This window comes from Rhinoderma darwinii, chromosome 4 (assembly GCF_050947455.1).
Source record: "Rhinoderma darwinii isolate aRhiDar2 chromosome 4, aRhiDar2.hap1, whole genome shotgun sequence".
NCBI classification, from domain to species: domain Eukaryota; kingdom Metazoa; phylum Chordata; class Amphibia; order Anura; family Rhinodermatidae; genus Rhinoderma; species Rhinoderma darwinii.
In genome coordinates, this window is record NC_134690.1 from 174,432,810 (window position 1) to 174,453,594 (window position 20,785).

A 20,785-nucleotide genomic window follows, 5' to 3' on the forward strand; every position below is an offset into this window, starting at 1 on the left:
TCATGTAAAAATAGTCAACTGATTCAAATGTGTAGAACAAAAAAAAGGGCATGATATTTTCATCTGATTTTTTCAATAGGTCATGTCTATGTTTCTTAAAACAGATGACCAGTATTTTAGAAATGTTCTAGGACGGTTGGGGAGATTTTCTACCGTCTAAAATGTGTAGAACAAGGAGTCAAATTTTGCGCATTTTATGTTAAACTTAATAAATGTTTGCACCTCACTAGACACTTTAAAGGTGGCGCATTTTAAGTCATGCCCCTTTCATATGCAAACGAAAACGAAGCCAACCAAGAGTTGGATTAGGGCAGAGAAAAGTCTAGCAAGATGCGCCAAAGAGTGTGCCACTGTGATAAATTTGGCGCATCTTCAGACTGACGGGTCTAAGTTTATACAGTCTAAATCTTACACGGCCTGACGTGGGCCATGTAAACGAGCGCAGATCAACGAGACAGCTTGTTGATCTGCGCTCGTTTGCTCTTTTCACAAGGAGCTATGGGGATGAGCGCGCGTTACTTTGACAACGATAATATTTTCGGCTGCATAAATGATACGATCAGCTTATGAATAAACATTTGCTCGATCATCGGCTGATCGATGCGCTGTTTACACAAACACGCTAGCTTGTCAGATATTTGGCATGTGAAAAAGGGCCTTTAGGCAGCTTAGTAAATCGGCCCCAATATTCACATTGATGTCTGATACATAAACTTCGAGACTTCACAAGAGAACAGCTATAACCTCCAATATGAGGTTATAGCGGTTTTCAGACACATCATGAAGCCTACATTTATACAGAAGTCCACATTACAATTTATAAGTTTACTTTAGGACCGCAACAACAAATTTTGTGCAAAAACAGGCTTTAGTTTCTATAGAAGAGCCGTCCTAAACGGAAGAAATACATGAAGCATCTGGGTGCCACAAATTGGACCAGCTGCCGAAAGCCGATTTTCCGATCTTTATGTACTAGTCAGCGGAACAAATGCAGACGTAATGTTGCATATAATGAACTGTGTCCAAAGAATTGCTGGGGAGCCCTAATTTGATCCAATCAGTACAGATGTAGCTTTCTGTAACTGGAAGTAAAGCTACAGAATCTATCCAACAAAGTACAAAAAAAAAAAAAAGTTCCTTATGTCAATTACATATCCAAGCATCATTTACACTATATTCACACAAGAGATTGCATCCCACTATATATATATATATATATATATATAAAAAATGATGCAAAAATGCATTAGTGGTCATCCTTTACATGGGTCTTAAATTCAGGGAAACAAAAATTGACATGGTCATCAGTTGACATACTTTTTTGTTCACTTCAACTTGTTCACTTTTATTATTAGTTTTTTTAACTTGTCATCTATTGACATCAATGTTAAAAAAAAAAATTAGACCATGAAGAACCTTTTTGTGAAATACAAGAAAAGGTTGCATGCAGTTTTTCTGTACATTTTACGAAACATCCGTAGTCACAGTAGATAGTGACGGATCCTTTTTGTGACACATTTTTGAAAACAATGGGATCTGTTGTAACACGTTAATTGGTCACAAAAATCATATGGAAACAAACCAACACGGAGACGAGAGGTGAACAGAGCCTCACACATGGATGATAACAATTGCAATAATTGTGTCCTCCTCACAAAAGCCGCACATCAATGGAATGCCACATAGCCATTCCAGCTCCCCAGCGAGTCATTTCAGAGAAAGTTTAAACAGCTGCCAAGTCTACACAGCTCCAATGTCACCGTCACTTTGCAACGAGGCTGATATGAACATTGCGCCCCTTGACTTTAATTAACATTTCTATTAGCTTTGGCTCGTCAAAACTAAAGCAATCTTTAAAACAAGGATTGAAATGTCCATCATGGAAAGGGTTATTCTTGGAGTCCTGATTAGATGCAGAATGACCCATCCAATAACCCCCGTTATGGCTGATAAAAACGGAAAGCTGCTTTTCCTCCCCGGCGACTTGCTTCATTTTCATAAACGAGTAAGGAAAGTTAACCTTTAACACCCTCTAAAAAGGAAACCAACTTTAAAAGGGGAAATTATCATAAAAATAATATTTGTGCATTTAAAATCACAGGACAGCAATTTGCAGTGATGCCCTTTGTCATTCATGTTCCGGAAAAAAAATAAAATTCTAATTCTAAAAAACAAGTACTGTAAAACAGCAGTTGAATAGAAAGCTGGCACCATACAGTCATGTTATTTCTTCGAAGCAAAGTCCATTAAGCCTACCAGAAAAAAGGGACCCAGTGGCAACTGGGCATCACTTCTCAGTAGATTAGTGCCCACTATACAATTTCAATATTTCAAATGTTTTTCCTTGTGCAAACTATATACAGTTTGTAAATAAATAAAAATCTAAAATTTACTACAACTAAGCAAAAAGCAGGTTTGTAAGCCACAAGTTTTTACATTTTTCTTAACAAAAAATGAGACAGCCCAAACTTCGTACAAACCCCAAAAATATGATGTACATGACAGGAACTCCCCAGAAGCCCAATACTTTTACAAACTGTCCAAGAATTTTGATAGTTGGCAGCCCTGAATTTCAGTGTTTGTCTGTTTTTCGCAGGGTGGGTGATCGCCCTTATTCAGGGAAAGTTAGTCTCTCCCCCACTTTACCACGCACCAGATTCATTAAAAGGGTTGTCGGAGAGAATTAGAAACACGCACACAACACAAAATAAAACTAAAAATTAAACTCCCAAATGAAATCTCCTGCCGCTCCAGTGCGGATGAACCGGTGGCCCCCACCGGTCTTTGTTTGCTTGTCCTTCAGCGATGACGTGATTTGGAAGAACGGCAAATTCTTGATGCCAGGAAGTCAAAGACCGTGGCGACCACCAGATCATCTTCGCTGGAGCGGCGGGAGATTTAGTAGGAGAGTTATGTTTAGTTTGTTATTTTATCACATTTCCTGCAGCCAGTTTGTTTATTGATTCTTTCGAACAATCCCTTTAACAAGGCGCACCCTGTAAATGCATCTGCCGCTGGCAAAAACTTTAAAGCTCCACCCACGGTTTGTCACATTCAAAAAAGTGGCACAGGGGCTTCATAAATAGGACTGCCTTATAAACAGCTGACAGATATACTACGGATCAATGACTTGTTCAGTTAGGCCTCGTGCCCACTTCAGTTTTTTTCGTCAGGGTGCTATCCGTTTTTTTAACGGATAGCACCCTGACATTAATTTCAACGGGTCCATGCACACTTCCGTTGTTTTAACGGAACTGCGCATCCGTTACGTCAAAAGTAGTGCAGGTCATACTCCTGCCCGTTTTTGATGTAACAGTCTTTGCCTTTGCATTGATTTGGCCCTTGAAACAGACTGCATACTGAAGCTATCCCTGTGCGGTCCGTGATTCACAGAACCGTCATTCGCGGCCGTTCAACGGCACACAGAAGTTTGCATGAGGCCTTATGGTAGTGAATAGCTGACTGTTCATTATTTCACAGGTTACATACATTCAGAAATACTGCCTCCTGGCCATGGATGAATCCCTTTTGCTAGTTCTCCGTGAAGTGTAATGCCTTTACATGGACATTAGTTTGCATCTGTATCTTCTACCTACTGGCAGCAATGACATCAGCTGCAAAATATGGAGACTCAAGTACAGCAGGAGACGCCAAATGAGATAATTTCAAGTACTCTCGGATGAGTTTGTACTACAGGCCTGGAGGTATAAGTGGAGCGCCACAGCATCCCAAAATATTTACCTACCTCTCCACTAGAGACGCCGGCAAGTCACTGACCCCCTTTCTCAATCTTGGCTCTTACATGCATTGTGAAATATGGACTTCCCAGTAATTTACTACATGCTGTGCCTAACAGTCGAGCCAGACATCTGTATGTAATACATACATACGGAAAATTGCAGAGTTGTTAAGAATCCAATTGTTTGTATTTAAATATAATTGGAACATTTATCACTGTAAACATATGCAAATGACAGTATATTTATCTGTGGAGGGACCTAGAAAACAAGACACATTAGCGTCTAGCGTTGGCGATGTAAGCAGTAAGCTGCAGATTTGATTGATCAAGGATTTTTCCAGCAGATCGGCGGTGTGTCAAGAAAGCCGACAATCTTTCAGCAGCATCAAAAGCAGATCAAAATAAATGGTCAGGGCTGACTGCTTACACTCCTTTCCGCAGATACAGGCCAGCCTGGAATTCATGCTTCACATAGAGAAAAAAAAAATCCACAATTTAGAAATAACGTGGGCAGCAAAATAGGTCATCTGCTCTATCAAACTGTTCCGCCATTATCCTTTTCCGGTAGCATATGGTTAAATATCTTAATTTTACAGACGGGACATATGGAAAGTAGCAAAATAATTTTGTATTATTCATCTCAAATTTACTGTAATACAGCTGAACACAAGCGCAGCAATTTATCATAACAGTAACAAGACTGCTTCCAGACAAAATGATGGCAAGCGTATATTTTCTACAAGGCTCAGTATAGATACAGGAGAAAGAAGGAACGGAAAAGAAAAAAAAAAAAAAAAAAAGAAAGAAAGAAAGAAAGAAAAATATTTTTTTTCTCATTTTTTTCCGGATGGACCCAAATATATAAAAAGCAAAACGTATGCCACATATTTGAATCCATCTGTCCAATGGTTTCTATTGTGTAAAACAAAATAAATACCAAAACCGTAAGGGTAAGGCCACACGCAGGGCGACTAAAACCGCGTCAACATGCAGTTTTAGTGCAAATTAATTGTTTTACAGATTGATAGTTAATGGCATTCCAGTTTTTCAGGTCGCCGACATGTGGTAAGGGGAGACTTCAATACTTCATGTCGGCACGGTTTGTGGCCGCTACGTGTGGCCTTACCCTAAGGGCTTGTTCATATGTACTTCCGTTTGGATTTCCGTTCATCTGTTCCATCAGAGAAACACATGATCGGAAAGACAAACCATTTTCTTACGGAAACAATAGCGTAGTGTGCTGCACTATGGTTGCCGTAAAAAAAAAACCTGGCGGAACAGAGACAAACAAACTAAAACCAAAAAAATAGAATTTACATCAATAGTGATGCAAACGGAAATCCAAACGGAAGTTCAATACGGATGCCAACAGGCCCTGTGTGTTTGGCACAGCAAAATAGTAAAGACTACAATGATCAGCTCAACATGGATGGAGTCTGGGGGCCACACTGTGGGAACCCCCTTCGAGATCAGCTATTATCGACCGGTGGAAGTGGGTGGCAAGTCCCCATTTCACCTGCAACATCGCTAAGAGGAAGGTCTTGGCAAGAGGACTCCTCTGTTACATCCTAAAGCCCTACAGTACACAGAACATGGATAAAAGCAGAATAGCCCTTAAAGTTGGGAAAAAGCTAAATAGTCTAATGCCAAGTCACGGGATCTTTAACATAGACGATCACAATAAAGGAAGACCATTGGTCCAAAATGGAAAACAGATCAAATCAGCTCTTGCTAATTGACCAATATTTTTGGTCAATGACCAGCCATACATGCTAATCAGTGCATATATAGCAGTAACATGCTGCAACACCACAGATACAGTTCCTAAGCACAGCTTAGGAACGGTTTATATTTAGGAACATTGTTTAGATTCAGCAGGTCAAGCTTCACCTCTATACAGTTGAGGAAGGAGGAGGCAGAGTGGTAGGTAGGCCAGAACCACCTCGGTACTGATTTATACATTCCATGTCTAATAGAAACATACCCTTTACTTTCAATAAGTGAAGGGTTTCTTACATTTATACACCAATATATTCCTGTCCATCTGCTGTCAGAACTTTCCCTTATACTTAGCTTGTTAAATATATTGACTTTGTACATGTAATTCGATGTGCTCGATACATCAGTGACATTTAGGGGTCACCAAAAAAAAAAAAAAAGCAGTGATTATCAGCACATGTTACAGTAGATAACCATTCACACATGGGCGACCGATACTAGGGTAATACCCATAACATTAAAACTGTAGGAATGTTCTATAGTAATATTGTGCTCACATAATATGATTGACAGCATAAAATAAAAACATCTGAACGTTTCTAATAAAGTTGCGCGCCACAAGAGCATTGAAGAGCCACAACCATGAGGCAAGGACCGGAAAGCACCAACGAATTAGAACAGTTTTGTACAAGGATTATTTATTAGCATTACATTACACATGTGTTGCCAAACTACAATGAGAGGATTTACAAAGGGTTTGGTGCGGAACAGGAGGTGGTGGGGGGAAGGGGAGCCAAGAACGTTCTCATATCTTATTTCTAGTATTGTGGCAGATCTTGCTGCTAATTCAACAACCTCTCTCTCGCTTTCCCAGGCAATAAACCCAGTTTTCCTAGGTACAATGTGGTGGGAAGTGATTTTTATGACTCGCATCGATTCGGAGGCCATGCACTCCCCTTAGCACTAAGATTTTACAACACAGGCGGAAGTGAGCCTCTGCCTTTATGTCCCTGATGTCACAATACATACTTTCACTCTTATGAAGGCTTCAAATTGGGCGTGTCAACAACAATTTCAAGGTGGTGGCCAAAATCCGGTATTATGGGACTGTTTGTCGATGCTTTTGGTGCGTGACAGAAGTCTGTTCTCCATTTCTACATTTAGATCTATAAACTTGTGGCCTACATTTGTGTTCTACTGCCGGTCCTTTTGCTACTAGGTTTATCCGGTGGGTTTTGTGAACTTTGATTTTTACATACTTCCTAACTTTTACAAGTTGCACACAAGCCTTACCAGGTGTCACAGACATTACCTCAGGATTTCAGAACTCCTCAAGAACATGGCATTAGAATTGAGGAACTGTAACCCATTAAAAACAAAACTATTTATAGGGTTTTGTCCTATTGGCTCCTTCACTATTGTTAGGAGATTACGTGCTAAAATTCAATGACATTTTAAATAATGACTCCTAAGCTTCCAGAACGGCTTGTCATTTTTTCATTGTAATTCTAGAAGACCGCTGCCCTACACACGGGTATGCTGTAAAGAAAAAAAAACTATAAACTTCGAGGGCTATCTGCAAGATGAACCTTATGGTGGGCACCTTATAGATAGAGCTATAAACAACACACACACTTTGCCCTGAGAAATATTTATTTTTACAACATAAGGTTTCAGTGTAATTTCTAACCCTGGCTACGTTTCAAGTTGGACACATTTTTCTCATTAAAAAGGAGGGAAAAAAAAAAAAAAAAAAAAAAAAAAGAATAAAACGAAAGGCCTGGATTTGGTGCAGATTGCTGTGTAAAACAGGGAAAGCTAATCCTAACACAACCCCCTCCATCAGACAGTCCCAGGGGACAACCCCCTCCCTGCAGGACAGCTCGGCTTAGAAAGGGCCCCTGTTGAGGGGGAGGTGTAAGCACACATGTACAAGCTTTTTCAGGCCTATATTAGAAAATATATGACTTTTTGGCAGCCCTTTGCCATGCTAAGATGGCTCCAGGGGGTGAAGTCTAATGATATTTAATATTAAGACTTGGGGACAGATTGAAGTTTCGCTATTTCCGAAAACATTTTTATTGTTTGTCTCAATGATTTTTTTTTAAGTGCAATCCTGTGAATTAAAAATAAATAGCAGAACTGTGGCCACGAGCTGAAATGTTGTTGCAATAAACCGAAAGGCTCGAGATGTAGCGCTAAAGAAAACTCCGCAAAACCCCTGCCCCATGAAATGCCAGGTAAATTAAAACTCTTCCCGTTTACAAGCAATCAAACCACCATAAAACAGTCTCTAAAGTGTTAAGTGGGAACAACTTTACGTATTCTGTATTCAGCCCAGAGCAATTTCTCCAAAATTTTTGCAGTTATATTACATTGGTCATTATAAATCCTGCATGGAGTTGCCATGGTAACAATCCGGGAATTGTGCCAAGATGAACTTTGATACTTGTTGTATCATATTGTTGTTCCATTATTCTGGGCAAAGGGCCAGGACGCAGAATGACGGACAGAAGATCGATGTCATCTAGTGGCCTATGACTGGCAAGACACAAATCACTGCAGACATATCAAAACGTTACTCTAGATGCATGTGACTTTGTATGAAATGGGTAGGAAATAGGATAGTGAACATACCATTGTTAGAAATAGTCTAGAGTTATGGATGAAAAGCAGCGCAGAGCTACGAAAAAAATATATACAATAATGCGTTTGGTTTTTAAAAGCATTCACGTAAAAATAAAAAATATTTTAAGATGCTTGAAGAGGATGCCGTGCAGACATGTAAAAATTATTATATCCTAAAGGGTCTCTCTGGGAATACCAAAGTTTATAGCAGTGAGTACACCAAGTGCTGACACTTCACAATCTTCTCCGCAAAGTGATGCGATCCCCGAGACACCACAGGCGCTCCTTTATTTGTTTACACGGAGTACATTCAAGGACAAGGAATACTTCCATATCGTCCATTTCATTGTGAGCGCTACAATAAGTGTTAGGGCCAGAGTTCCCCTTTAACCCCTTCGTGACCAGGCGATTTTAGGCCTTAAATGACCAAGCTATTTGTTACGTTTTTCCATCGTTACATAGTTAGTACGGTTAAAAAAAAAAAAAAAAAAAAAAAAAAAAAGACACACGTCCATCAAGTTCAACCAAGGGATGGGAAAAGAGAAGAGAAAAATCGTCTCATTCAAAGAGCTATAACTTTTTGATTTTCGAGTGGACATAGCTGTGTAAGGTCTTGTTTTTTTGCAGGACAAGTTGTATTTTTTTTAATTAACTTTTTGTTTTGGGGGGGAGGGGAGAATAGAAAAACAATTGCCACTCTTTTTTACGTCCTAAATGTTCACCGTTTACCGTGTGGTATAAAACACAATAACTTTATTCAGAGGGTTGTTCGGTTTGCAACGATACCAAGTTTATATAGTTTTCTTATGCGTTACTACCTTTACACAGTAAAAGCACAATTTTTTTTTCTTCAAAATTTGTTTTTGTGTCTCCATATTTGAAGAGCCATAGTTTATTTTTCCGCCGATGCAGCTGTATGAGGGTTGTTTTTTTTAATCACATTTTTTTTTTTTTTTAAGGCAGGATGCACAGAAAACAGCGATTCTGCCATTGTTTTTTTACGGTGTTCATCGAGAGGGTTAAATAATGTAATAGCTTTATAGATGGGGTAGTTACTGCCGCGGCAATATTAAATGTGTAACTTATTCTTTGTTTTTTCATAATAAAGCATTTTGTAAGTGGAAAAAAAAGTTTGTTTTTCATTTTTTTACTTTTGATTTTTAATATAAACTTTTATTAAACTTTTTTTATTAGTCTCACTAGGGGACTTCACTATGCGATCATTCGATCGCTTTTTATAATACACTGCAATACTTCTTTATTGCCGAGTATTACTGACTGTCCGTACAAAACGGACAGGCATCTATTAGGCCATGCCTCTGGCAAGGCCTAGCAGGCATGAACTAGAGGCAGACCTGAGGGCCTTTATTAGGCCTCCGGCTACCATAGTAGACGACCATATAGCAGGGTGCCGGTGGGGTGAGAGAGGGAGCCCCCTCCCTCCAAAACCACTCAGATGCGGCGCTCTCTGTTGAGCGCCACATCTAAGGGGTTAAACAGGCGGGGGATCGATACAGATATCGATCTCGCCCATTCGAGCAGGTCTGCTCCCAGACGTAGATTTGAGCAGGGAGACTTAACTGCTCCCTGCTTTGTTTACTTATTCCAATGCAGCTCTGTAAAAAGGCTACTGCATCGGAATAAAGCCTGTTAGTGGCCACCGTAAAAACACTGATGGGCGGTCACTAACGGGTTGAATATATTCAGTCAGGGGATTTTGTTATCAATGTCAGGTTCCTCTAATCTGATTCTCAGAATCTTTCTGGTCATTTCACAGTATGATCCTGCACACTGGTCACTTGGTTTAGGGTATGTTCATACGGGCTATTTTCAGACGTTTTTCGGGCTGTAAACACCCCAAAAAAAACTACAAAAAAATGCGGGGTGCTTAACGCCTCCAAACATCTGCCCATTGAGTTCAATGGGAAAAACGGCTTTCCGTTCCCACGGGGAGTTTTTTACGCAGTTTTTAAAAGCGGCTGTGTAAAAAAAAAAAAAAAGAAAAAAAAACGCTTCGTAAAAAGTAGTGCGTGTCACATTTTGAGCCGTTTTTGGAGCCATCTCTCATTGACTCAATAGAAAAACAGCTCCAAAAACTGCCGTAAAAAACGCAAGTTGCTTAAAAAAACTACTGAAAACCAGAGGCTGTTTTCCCCTGAAAACAGCTCCGTATTTTCAGCTGTTTTTTGTTAAGCGTGTGAACATAGCCTTACCTGGTGGGTTAGTATTGTGTCTGCTCATCTCACGATAATATGATAGCATGATGACAAATCATACACTCAGAAGTGCTGCCAATTGCAGCTAGATCTGGATGGAAGGTATCGAATACATCAAGTTTCCTGAAACACCATGGGAAGGGCATTTGATACATACACATAGGAATTGTGGACAACACATTTAAGATAGTGGTTGGCCTAAAGGGTGTTTTACACTTGTCGATTATCAGGCAGATAAGCGTTCATAGAACGCTCGTTGCAGATACTTGCCCAGTGTAAACATTGGAACGATCAGCAGATGAACGAGCAAACGCTCGCTCATCAGCTGGTGGTATCATTTAAAAAAAAATTGAAGTATTATCGTTGTAGGCAGCACATCTGCCTGCGTAAACAGGGAGATGCGCTGCCGACATGATAATGTATGGGGACGAGTGATCGGAGTAACGACTGCTCGTCCCCATCCATAGCTCCGTGTGACCGGAGCAAACGAGCGCCGATCAACGAGGTCTTGTTGTTCAGCACACGCTGCACCGGTCAGTGTAAAAGGTTGCCAAGGATAATCCGATGTAAAAAACAGACGCCACACGTAAAGCACACTGATGCTACACAGACATGAAATGTAGGACATACGGACCTTTTTTTTTTTGCGCACGCAAATTGGACACGCTCGTGTGAGTGTAACCTAAGGGTAAGGCTAGTCGTGGCGGATAACTTCCGCAACGAACCCACGGCAAAATCCTTAGGAGTTACGTGCAAATTTTGTTAGATTTCACTCTATGCATTGTAAAGGGTGTAATCCGCGGTGAAGGCTTTTACCGCACAAGAAAAAGCATTCTGCGACATGTTCTGATTTCTGTGCAGATTTTTTTGCGCCAGATGCGGATGAGTTTTTGGCACATGTATTGTACTGTATATTGTTGTGAACTTGAGTGCGGAAGCCGCAACGCATATTCCGCCTCATCTGGCCGTACCCTAAAACCGCCAAAGGATTTTATTTGTGCAAAAGTGGCATGGATACACGTATTAAAAAAATAAATAATAATAATAATAATAATAATAACAACACATCCTCTAATAATTACACACGCTACCTGCTAAGGACAGATAATCCTTGCAGACGATGTACTACCAGACCTTGTCAATCCTCAAACTCTAATTGACCAACATGTAACATCTGGTTGGTACAATATTTTATATGTTAATGAACGCTCCATACAAAATGCCCAAGAGGGTAGACTAGGGAGGAGAAATAGTACAAATAAGGCCTCATGCACACGACCGTAAAAACTCCCATTACGGGTCGTAATCACGACCCGTAATAACGGGCTCATAGACTTCTATTGGCGACGGGTGCCTTCCCGTTTTCTCACGGGAAGGTGCCCGTGCCGTTGAAAAAGATAGAACATGTCCTATTTCAGGCCGTAATAACGGCACGGACAGTCCATAGAAGTCTATGGAGCTCTCGTAATAACGGGTGGCTACATGTGTGCACCCGTCATTACGGCAGCGTTGGTAAGCGACGTCAGTAAATAGTCACTGTCCAGGGAGCTGAAAGAGTTAACTGATCGGCAGTAACTCTTTCAGCACCCTGGACAGTGACTACCGATCAGTATAAACCTGTAAAAAATAAAAATAAAAGACGTTCATACTTACCGACAACTTCCTGCTTCCTCCAGTCCGGTCTCCCGCCCGTTGCCTTGGTGACGCGTCCCTCTCGACATCCGGCCCGACGTCCTGGATGACGTTTCAGGCCATGTGACCGCTGCAGCCAATCACAGGCTGCAGCGGTCACATGGACTGCCGCGTCATCCAGGGATGTCGGGCTGGATGTGAAGAGAGGGACGCGTCACCAAGACAACGGCCGGGTAAGTATGAATTTCTTTAACTTTTATTACAGAAAAGGCTGTCCCTTCTCTCTATCCTGCACTGATAGAGAGAAGGGGCTGCCGATTAGTGCAGTGCTATTTTGCCAACAAAAACGTGCTCGTAAATATGGGTGGAATACGTGTGACACCAGACCCATATTTACGGGCACGGGTTCGTAAATACTGGTGCAAAACGGGTGGAATACGTGTGACACCGGACCCGTATTTACGCCAGTATTTACGGGTGGGAAAAAATACTGTCGTGTGCATGAGGCCTAAGTGCTGGGGAAAACCAGGGACTAGAAACCATGGTGTATCTACGTATATATAGACACATACATAGGACTAGGTCAGGAGACTAGTGGTGAATAATCATGAAACAAGTCACATAAAAGTAAAAAAGAGCAAGACAGACACACAAGTAAGTAAACAAAACACATTTGACCCAGCATTCCTCCTATATATTTGAGAAAACAGATTATTCACAAATTCCAATGAGGTAAACCTCAAACTGCCCAAACCAGAAGAGAGAGAAAGGGTGTGATCAGCACACAAAACTTCATCGTCCCGATGCAGTAAAAACATAGGAAAGTCAGGCTGTACAAGCTGCCCCGAAAGCAAACACACAGGACCATCTGTAAGTCTAGACACGCACAAAGGGTTTCTGGTTTCAAGAGGCATCATTGACATTGATCCTGTGTACACAGGAAATGGAAGGGTTAATGAAGACTCATGAAAAATCCATACCAGGCGGGGTATCAGAAATCCACATTTTCGAGTCAAAGGCATCATCACACCTTTCTGACAAGCCGGTTCCAGAATGTTATCCAACGCTGATAAGTCTATATATGTCAGATGATGGATACCAGAAGTTCTCCCATAAGGTCTAGAAAATGTGGAAGAGACGGCTCAGGAGCAGTGGGAGTAATATAAGAGATACTCAGAACACATTTCCAGCAGATAGAGGAAAATAGCGGAATGCTACAAACATTTTCCATTAAAATCTGGAAATACACGGTTAACCGGAAAAGGAGGCAGACGAGAATGTCTATCATGAATATGTATGTAAAGTCATACAACAAAAAACAATGACTATACAAACAATCCAAGACCTCAGGATCGTACACAGCAAATGGAATTGCATTATAAAAAAAAAAAATAAAAAAAACACTGCAATATACAGAGAACATTACAATAGAGCAACAAATATTCAACCTCTTTTACATTAAAAATACAGAACAAGCACAACATCTCCCCAAACATCAAACAAATGGGCAAAGCCCTCATACCCTCCTCCAACAGAAACTGCAAACCAACACCGCAGGAATGTGAAAACATCCCAAGGCACATGTAGCGCAGAAACATTACCAGAAGGAGTCAACATCCCAACACACAACAAACCAACATGGAGCGACTCTCCACATCCCCACCATCTGCGGGAGAAGGAACCAAAAGTCTCACACATAAGTAATAAACTGTCGGTAAAGATGTGAACACACAGGAATCTGGGGGGAGTAAAAACTTACGACCCACCTGTGTTTCTACACTTCTCACTTGTCCACAAACAGACCTGGAAGCAGAGACATAACAACCCCTGGCAAGCGTCATCTACATCAGGCAGCATAGACAGTTTGGGTCTCTATGGAGGCGAGGAAATGTGGGCGCATTGAATGATGTGGGATTATCACTTAGCACCCTTATGAGGCGCTCAAGCAAAGGGCACTTCAGATAGACATCAATGGCACAGCTATGTTTAGGAGGGGTTTACGTATGGCATTTTAGTAGTGTTTTACTGGGATTGCCAGTCACAGCCAAAGAGGTAAAGCGCTCAGGTGAGCACGCTTCTGCCGCTTCATTTTAGCGACTGGTGGGGGTCTCCGTGCTGGGACCCTCACCGATCAAAGCTTCGGACATGTCAAAAGTTTGCTGAAATAATAGTTACTCGTTAACTTTGAGAAAACAACTAAATCAGAATTTCCATTGACACAATGGTGGAAATGTATCAAAAAAGTTGCAAGATCTGCATAATGTGGCACATGGCATAATACATTTGGCACAATTTGCCAGACACATTAAATACCTTTCTCTTCCACTTACCTACTCATGGTCACTGCACATATACACCAATCTGTGACTTATTTTAGCCATACCCCTTTCTCACTACACTTTTAAGAACCGTAGAGGTAGAGGTAAAAAGTCAACGTATAAAATCTAACAAATAGGGGGAAATTTATCGACGGTCGGTGAGAACTAAGAACGTTGCAACAAATGTGGCGCATGCACAAATTTGGTGCAACTCACTATGAACGTTCTGAACAGTTCTCTCTCTCACACCACTTCATGGCTGGCATACATCTCAGAAAGTGACGGAATATCGTTAGGAGAAGTAATCACTTTCTGATCAATGGGAGTCTGACCTCTGGGAACTTCGCCGATCCGGAGAAGGCAGGGGTCGCAGCCCTAAACTGCAGTACAGGAAGCCAGACCACTGGCCAATTACATTTGGTGCATGTTGCTCACTCCACTTTATTGGCGCATTTGCTGACAGAATTCTGGTACAAGTTGCTAAATCTACCCCAATTTTTTTTTCATTCTCTCTGTGTTGCCTTTGTCACCCATAGGCCGGCAATAATAAATAATAAAAATTCAAAACCTTTTATAAATGATCCAAGGCATAATGCCTGTGGCCGTATTACAGATCTTACATCCGTAGTACGGCGTCCATTGCCTTATGGGGCTCTACACCACCTCTGTATGTCTTTGATTTTTTATAAGAAGACGTGGAGTTTTTTTTCTGTCAGATTGTACTATGCAGGGGACTCAGTCTTCCACCATACAGGCTCATTTGGACGCCTGTAATGTGGCCACAAGGCCCGGACCCCACCGTTCAAGGGAAGCGAACATAGATCTCCATATAACCCTATGACGATAGAAGTTCAGTTCACTTGAACTGCGAGGGGACTTGGTATTGCAGCTCTTATACAGGCACTAAAATGTGGCCTTATAATGGCAGTCTGAATGTGGACGTACACTTTGGTTGTAGCAACAAAGCAAAATGTAGTATCCCTATAACTATATACGTTTTTTCCTTTACAGTTAAAACATTGGAACAACAGATGAAAATAGGGAAACTGATAACAAGGATGCGATAGCTCGGACCCTATGCTTCATAAATCTTCGTGCAAAAACTAGAATGAAAAATTTATTTACTGCAAATACAATATTCCCTCCTTCACGTTAATGGGGTTCTTTTTTGTAAAGACAAAATCTTGATCCCTAACATGGAGCCATCAGCGGACACGAGGTGTGGTACATAAGAAGATTAATTCTATATTCTGACAGGAGGATTTCTGGAATTTTACGGGACACAAATGAATGTGTTGTGTTCCTCCTTTGTTTTTCCTCGGCATTTATTGAACATTCATGAATTGTATTGTTCAGTACCTGTTGCCAAAACACAGTGAAGGCAGCCATTTTGGTGGCTGATCCAATTCACCACTAGTCCTTGCTAAACAACTATTGACCCACCATGGTAAAGTGTGTGTGAGAATTATATATATACATACACACGTTTACGCAAATCTAGTCCTGTGACTTGTTTTTCCACTTTCCCCATAGAAATATTTTTTTAGATACTTTTATGTAATTCTACAGGGAAATAGACATTTTTTCCTTGCTCTATATAGCAGCGAGAGCGGAGAAATATGACAATTGTGGGATGCTCGGAAACCATAAATATCATAAATTGGAATTAAAACAAACAAATCTGAGGGAAAAAAATTCACTCATTCAAAGCCGAATATTTGTACAACGAAGGGCAGGTTTTATTTAGGAACATCCAACATACAGCAGTCATTACATCGGCTTGCTTTGTCATGTTCCCGGCAGAGTATTTTCTCCCATCTATTCATGACTTTTACTTATGCAAACAGATGTGCAAGATGTAAAATGACAAAAATGACAAGCCCGCCATCTCCTAACCGGCCTACAAAAAGGAATGTGAGGTCACGTGACCACGAACTTCACCTGGACAAAATCCCATGGGGGGGGGGGGGACGGGGGAACGGCGCAGTTTACTAATTAGCCCGAAGAATAAGAAGAATGTGACAGTACACAGCCCAGGACCCGCATTTCACACCACAGACGCCCCACTGTGCAGGGACGAATACAAAAGATTCAATCAGGAGGAAACGACACTTGATTATTTCTTCATTTACAACGTTAATGAACGACAAAAATAATCAACTTATGCAAACCGGGCATCCAAATGGTCATCTTATGGTCTGTCACCACAGAGGTGTCGAAAGTGGAAATGGCCACCAACTGTTTTCTTAACTTTAACCACACCCTGTTCTTATCAGATATCCAAAAAAGATTGAAGACCGAGAAGCCTCTGCCAAGAAAACACAAAAGACGGAATAGCCAAAAGAAAAATCAAGATTCTAACAAGCAATGGAGGCGTCCTTGAGGGAAAACACTGATCAATCTTGTCAACTAGAGGCCTTCAACACCTTCCAGGCAACGCACGACCCCAACTGGGGGAGAAGACGACAATTCTAGAACCTACAGAAGTCTAGTAAGTCCTAGCATTGTACTACCAATAGAAGTGCCATGTTTGCCTGGCATGTCACTCAGACGTACAATGGGCATATACCGTAGACATTCAAAGCCAGTTACGACGCACAAGGAGATTGCCGTGGTTGACAAAGAACAACCCAAAATCAAGTTCAGTCTCCTGGGGTTTGCCCGGCCCTGGAGCACGCACGTCTGGACCGAACAGACATCACTACTTTATAGGATATCCAAGCTTCAGTATGGGGTGAATAATAATAATCAGATACGGCCCCAACAATGGAGAAAGCTTCACCCCTTACACGCCACGATGAGGTATTCCAGCCATTGTGTTGATTTTGGCCCAAATCAGGGGTAACGTTTTACATCTGAAAATCCTGATCGGGTTCCACATGAACAAAGAGAAATTGCCTGGCCAGATCTAGAGATAGGAGCAGCTGTAACTCCCATCCTTCAAGAACAGATCAGAGGTGAGGAACTTTAGAACTCTGCTGGTCCCCATCAATCACTCATGATACCAGGGACACACTTCCAGGGGGAATCAATTTTGCTACAGTCAGAGAACAAGCATGGGGAGCTGAGTTACATCCAACCTGTGGATCCACAGCTGCTGGGAAACTACATCCCCGGGAGGAGAACATGCTGGGCCTTGTAGTGCAGAGGAGGGGACTAACCGATCACTGGAGACCACAATAGGAACCATCAGTACCCTACACCCAAAAACAGGGACCACAGCCACAGGTGTCAGAGGAATCCGAGCGGATAGTATTAATGGGGCGAGGGCACAGGTCGCGAGACGTCTGAGGACCGTGTAATCGCCTCTTGTGCGGGGTCACGTACCAGGACCCCCGTGGAATGATCCTCGTCCCCACACCCGTGTGCCCCGTATTACGAACGCTGAGCACGTAGTGTGCACAACACAATCACACGGATCATGGACACGTACAGTCCCCGCATCTCACCTTCCAGTCCTCGGACAGCCGCCAGCAGCAGCAGCACCGACCCAACCAGCACCAGCATGTCTGGGTGACCCGCACACACGACACCCGCTATTATAGAAGAGGCAGCAGACTAGCCGCTCATCCGAGTCACAGGGGACCGCAAGGCTCCGCTCTCTGTATCCAGCCCAGTTATCCTCCGGCTCTGTGTGCCTCCAGCGGGTAAATCCAGGCGTGTGTAGCAAGATCCTCTGTCTCCGCCCGGCTGTAGCCCGCGGGCGTGCGCGGATCGCTTTGTTCCTCCTCTCTGCGGGTGTACGCCGAAGACTATGGCTTCCCTGGGGTTTACTCGTGCCACTTTGGACCCCCGCGGGTGTTTACAGTCTCGTGGGCCCCCCGCGGGTGTACTCGGGTAACTCCCGACCTCACACTGGCGAATCCCGCACTGCAGCCACAGCTCAGTCAGGGGGAGGGGGCACGTCAATCTCTGTGTAAGCTCCGCCCACATGCCCTGTCAGCAGTCACCTCTCCTATTGCTAGTCTGCTACCAGCAGAGACTTCACCCAGCTATACGCTGCACACGTGGGGGACAGACCATGGTGGGCGTGCTTTTGTAAAAAGATGAATTGAGTTGGGCGGTCACTGATGCGCTAACGCCCCGCCTTTTTTTTTTAATTGGTCCTTCTCTCTGTTGCCATGGTAATATATTAGAAAATGTCAATCAGTGCAGAGTACCAGTTGCAGACAGTGACCTCTTGTGGCAATACGCGTCATTTCAGGTAAGAGGTAAAAGGAAGAAATAAAGAATGGAGAGCAGGAAATAGGAAAGGAATAATGAAAAGTGTGGGGATCATTAAAGGCAATCTATCATCGCGCTCATTTGACTACAAGTTCTGGAGCATATTTCCTTTTGACTCCATTCTTAGACCTTCTGTCATGATGTCATCCGCGGTGCAGTTTAGTTATGCGAGTTTCGGACAATTAGATTTAGTTTACATTCCAAGAAAGAATGAAACTTATTGCAGTAATTAAAGAAACAAAAGCAAAAAAAAAAAAAAAAAACTGTGCAAAATGTATGTATGAAGGTAAACATTATGTAATGTACCCACGATACATGTGATAAACATAATGCTCGCATATGACTTTACTTTGGAAATAATGGTAAATAAAAACCTGAAACATGATATGAAATTCCCGTCATGCTGTGTGTTCATTAGCTAAAGAATATATTGCCCAAGGGAAATATCACGCAGCCGGATTATAGTTTTATAGTGTTTTAATATTTTTAGTTGTTTGTTTTTTTTACTTTGGCAAAGGAGACTTGTAAATAAGGATACAATACAAAAGTCGTACTTGATGGCGCAAACTGTGTCCATTACGAGGCTCCGAGGAGATTTCCACCAGCGTTCAGTAACATTCAAAAATAGTCACATAAAAGGTTGTGTTTTATGTGTTGTATCTGTGGTGTAGATATGAAAATACCGACCTACCGCAAGGTGGGATTTATATCTCAACACGTTAACCCCTTAAAGAGGTTTTCCCATCAGAGACATTTATGACATATCCACAGGATATGTCATAAATGTCAGATAGATGTGGGTCCCACCTCTGGGACCTGCACCTATCTCTAGAACGGGGCCCCCTAAACCCCGTTCTACTGCTCTGTGTTGTGGCTGAAGCGTGTGATTTACGACCACAAAGGTGAAAACAGCAAAGCTCGCTGGGCTACGCTGCTTCCGTAAGTCCCATAGAACTGAATGGTAGGTAGTTAATGGAAACAGCGTAGCTTGCATGCTACGCTGCTTCCGTAATTGCCATTCACTACTATGGGACTTACGGAAGCAGCGTAGCCCAGCGAGCTTTGCTGTTTTCGTAACTTCCAACCATACACTCATTAGTCAGCGGGAGCAGAAAAAGCTAGAAAAGGGTTTTTGGGGCCCCATTCAAGAGACCAAGAGGTGGGACCCACATCTATCTGACATTTATGATATATCCTGTGGATATGTCATAAATGTCCCTGATGGGAAGACACGGCCAATTTTGGCCTAGAGGACAGAATCATTTTATTACTTTTTTCCCCTTTGCGTCCCGGCGCTCATAACTTGTTTATTTTTTGTGCGACATAGCTGTATGAGACGTAGCTTTTTTTTCGAGTTGTTCTTTATGTAGGTGCCATTTGTTGGTACATTTAAATCAGTGTTTAATTTATATAAATGATTATTTTCGAAAAAATGCAGAAAAAAAGCAGTTTATCTGCAGTTTCCATTTATTTATGTTTACAGCATACACCGATCATCATAAATGATGCTATAAATTTGTTGTTCAGATTGTTACAGCGGTGGTGATACCAAATATGTGTTTTATTTTATGTTTTGGGACTTATATTTGTAAAGTTTATTAATTGTAAAAAATGTGCATTTGGGTGTATTTTTGTACAATTGTTTTTATTTAACATAGCTTCTTTTCTTTATTAACTTAACTTTTTTTTAATCCCATAGGGAGATTTTTTATTTTGATTTAGATTTTTTAACTCTAATGTACTGATAGTACACAGACAGTTGTTAGGGCATAGCTAAGTATACCATTACAACAGGAAATATGGTCAGACAGCCCTGGGGTCCTTCAACAGACCCTGGGCTGTCTGACCATACAAGGTATGTCCCTCAATCGCGTCACAGAGATTCCTCGTGACATGATCAATCGATCCCCATTCTCATTTTCCCTTTGAATGGCATGAACAGCTTTGATCGCAGCATTTAAGGGGTTGAGTTGAGGTTTCTCTTATCTACGCCAGTAGAGCAGGGATGCAGCTGTGTATTACAGCCATTGCCCCGCTCCTGATTGCGCCGACACACTTGTGCCCGTGCGATCATCATGAAGTCTAAGCTCGTCATGATGCGGCAACATCCAGCCACTCATGACGAACATAGACGTCATGTGTCGGAAACAATATAAAGAGGTTGTCCAATAGTCCCAACTGAAAAAAATAACTCCCCAAACACATACAAAATTCCTCACTGATGCTAATACATCATTATCTGAAGAAAAAGTATATTTTTTGTGTCTGTCACCTATCCCCGATATCATGGCCCAAATGCTCCCACACTT

At 41.9% G+C, this 20,785-nt stretch overlaps 1 protein-coding gene across 1 annotated transcript in view; it reads right to left on the reverse strand.

The window, feature by feature from the left end:
- Positions 1-18,233, reverse strand: part of EPHB3 (EPH receptor B3) — a 41,717-nt gene extending 23,484 nt beyond the window's left edge. The window contains exon 1 of the mRNA XM_075861916.1: positions 17,702-18,233. Within this exon, the coding sequence (XP_075718031.1) occupies positions 17,702-17,759 (58 nt within the window). The 5' untranslated portion in view covers positions 17,760-18,233. The remainder of the gene's footprint in view (positions 1-17,701) is intronic.
- Between the last annotated feature and the right edge of the window lie 2,552 nt (positions 18,234-20,785).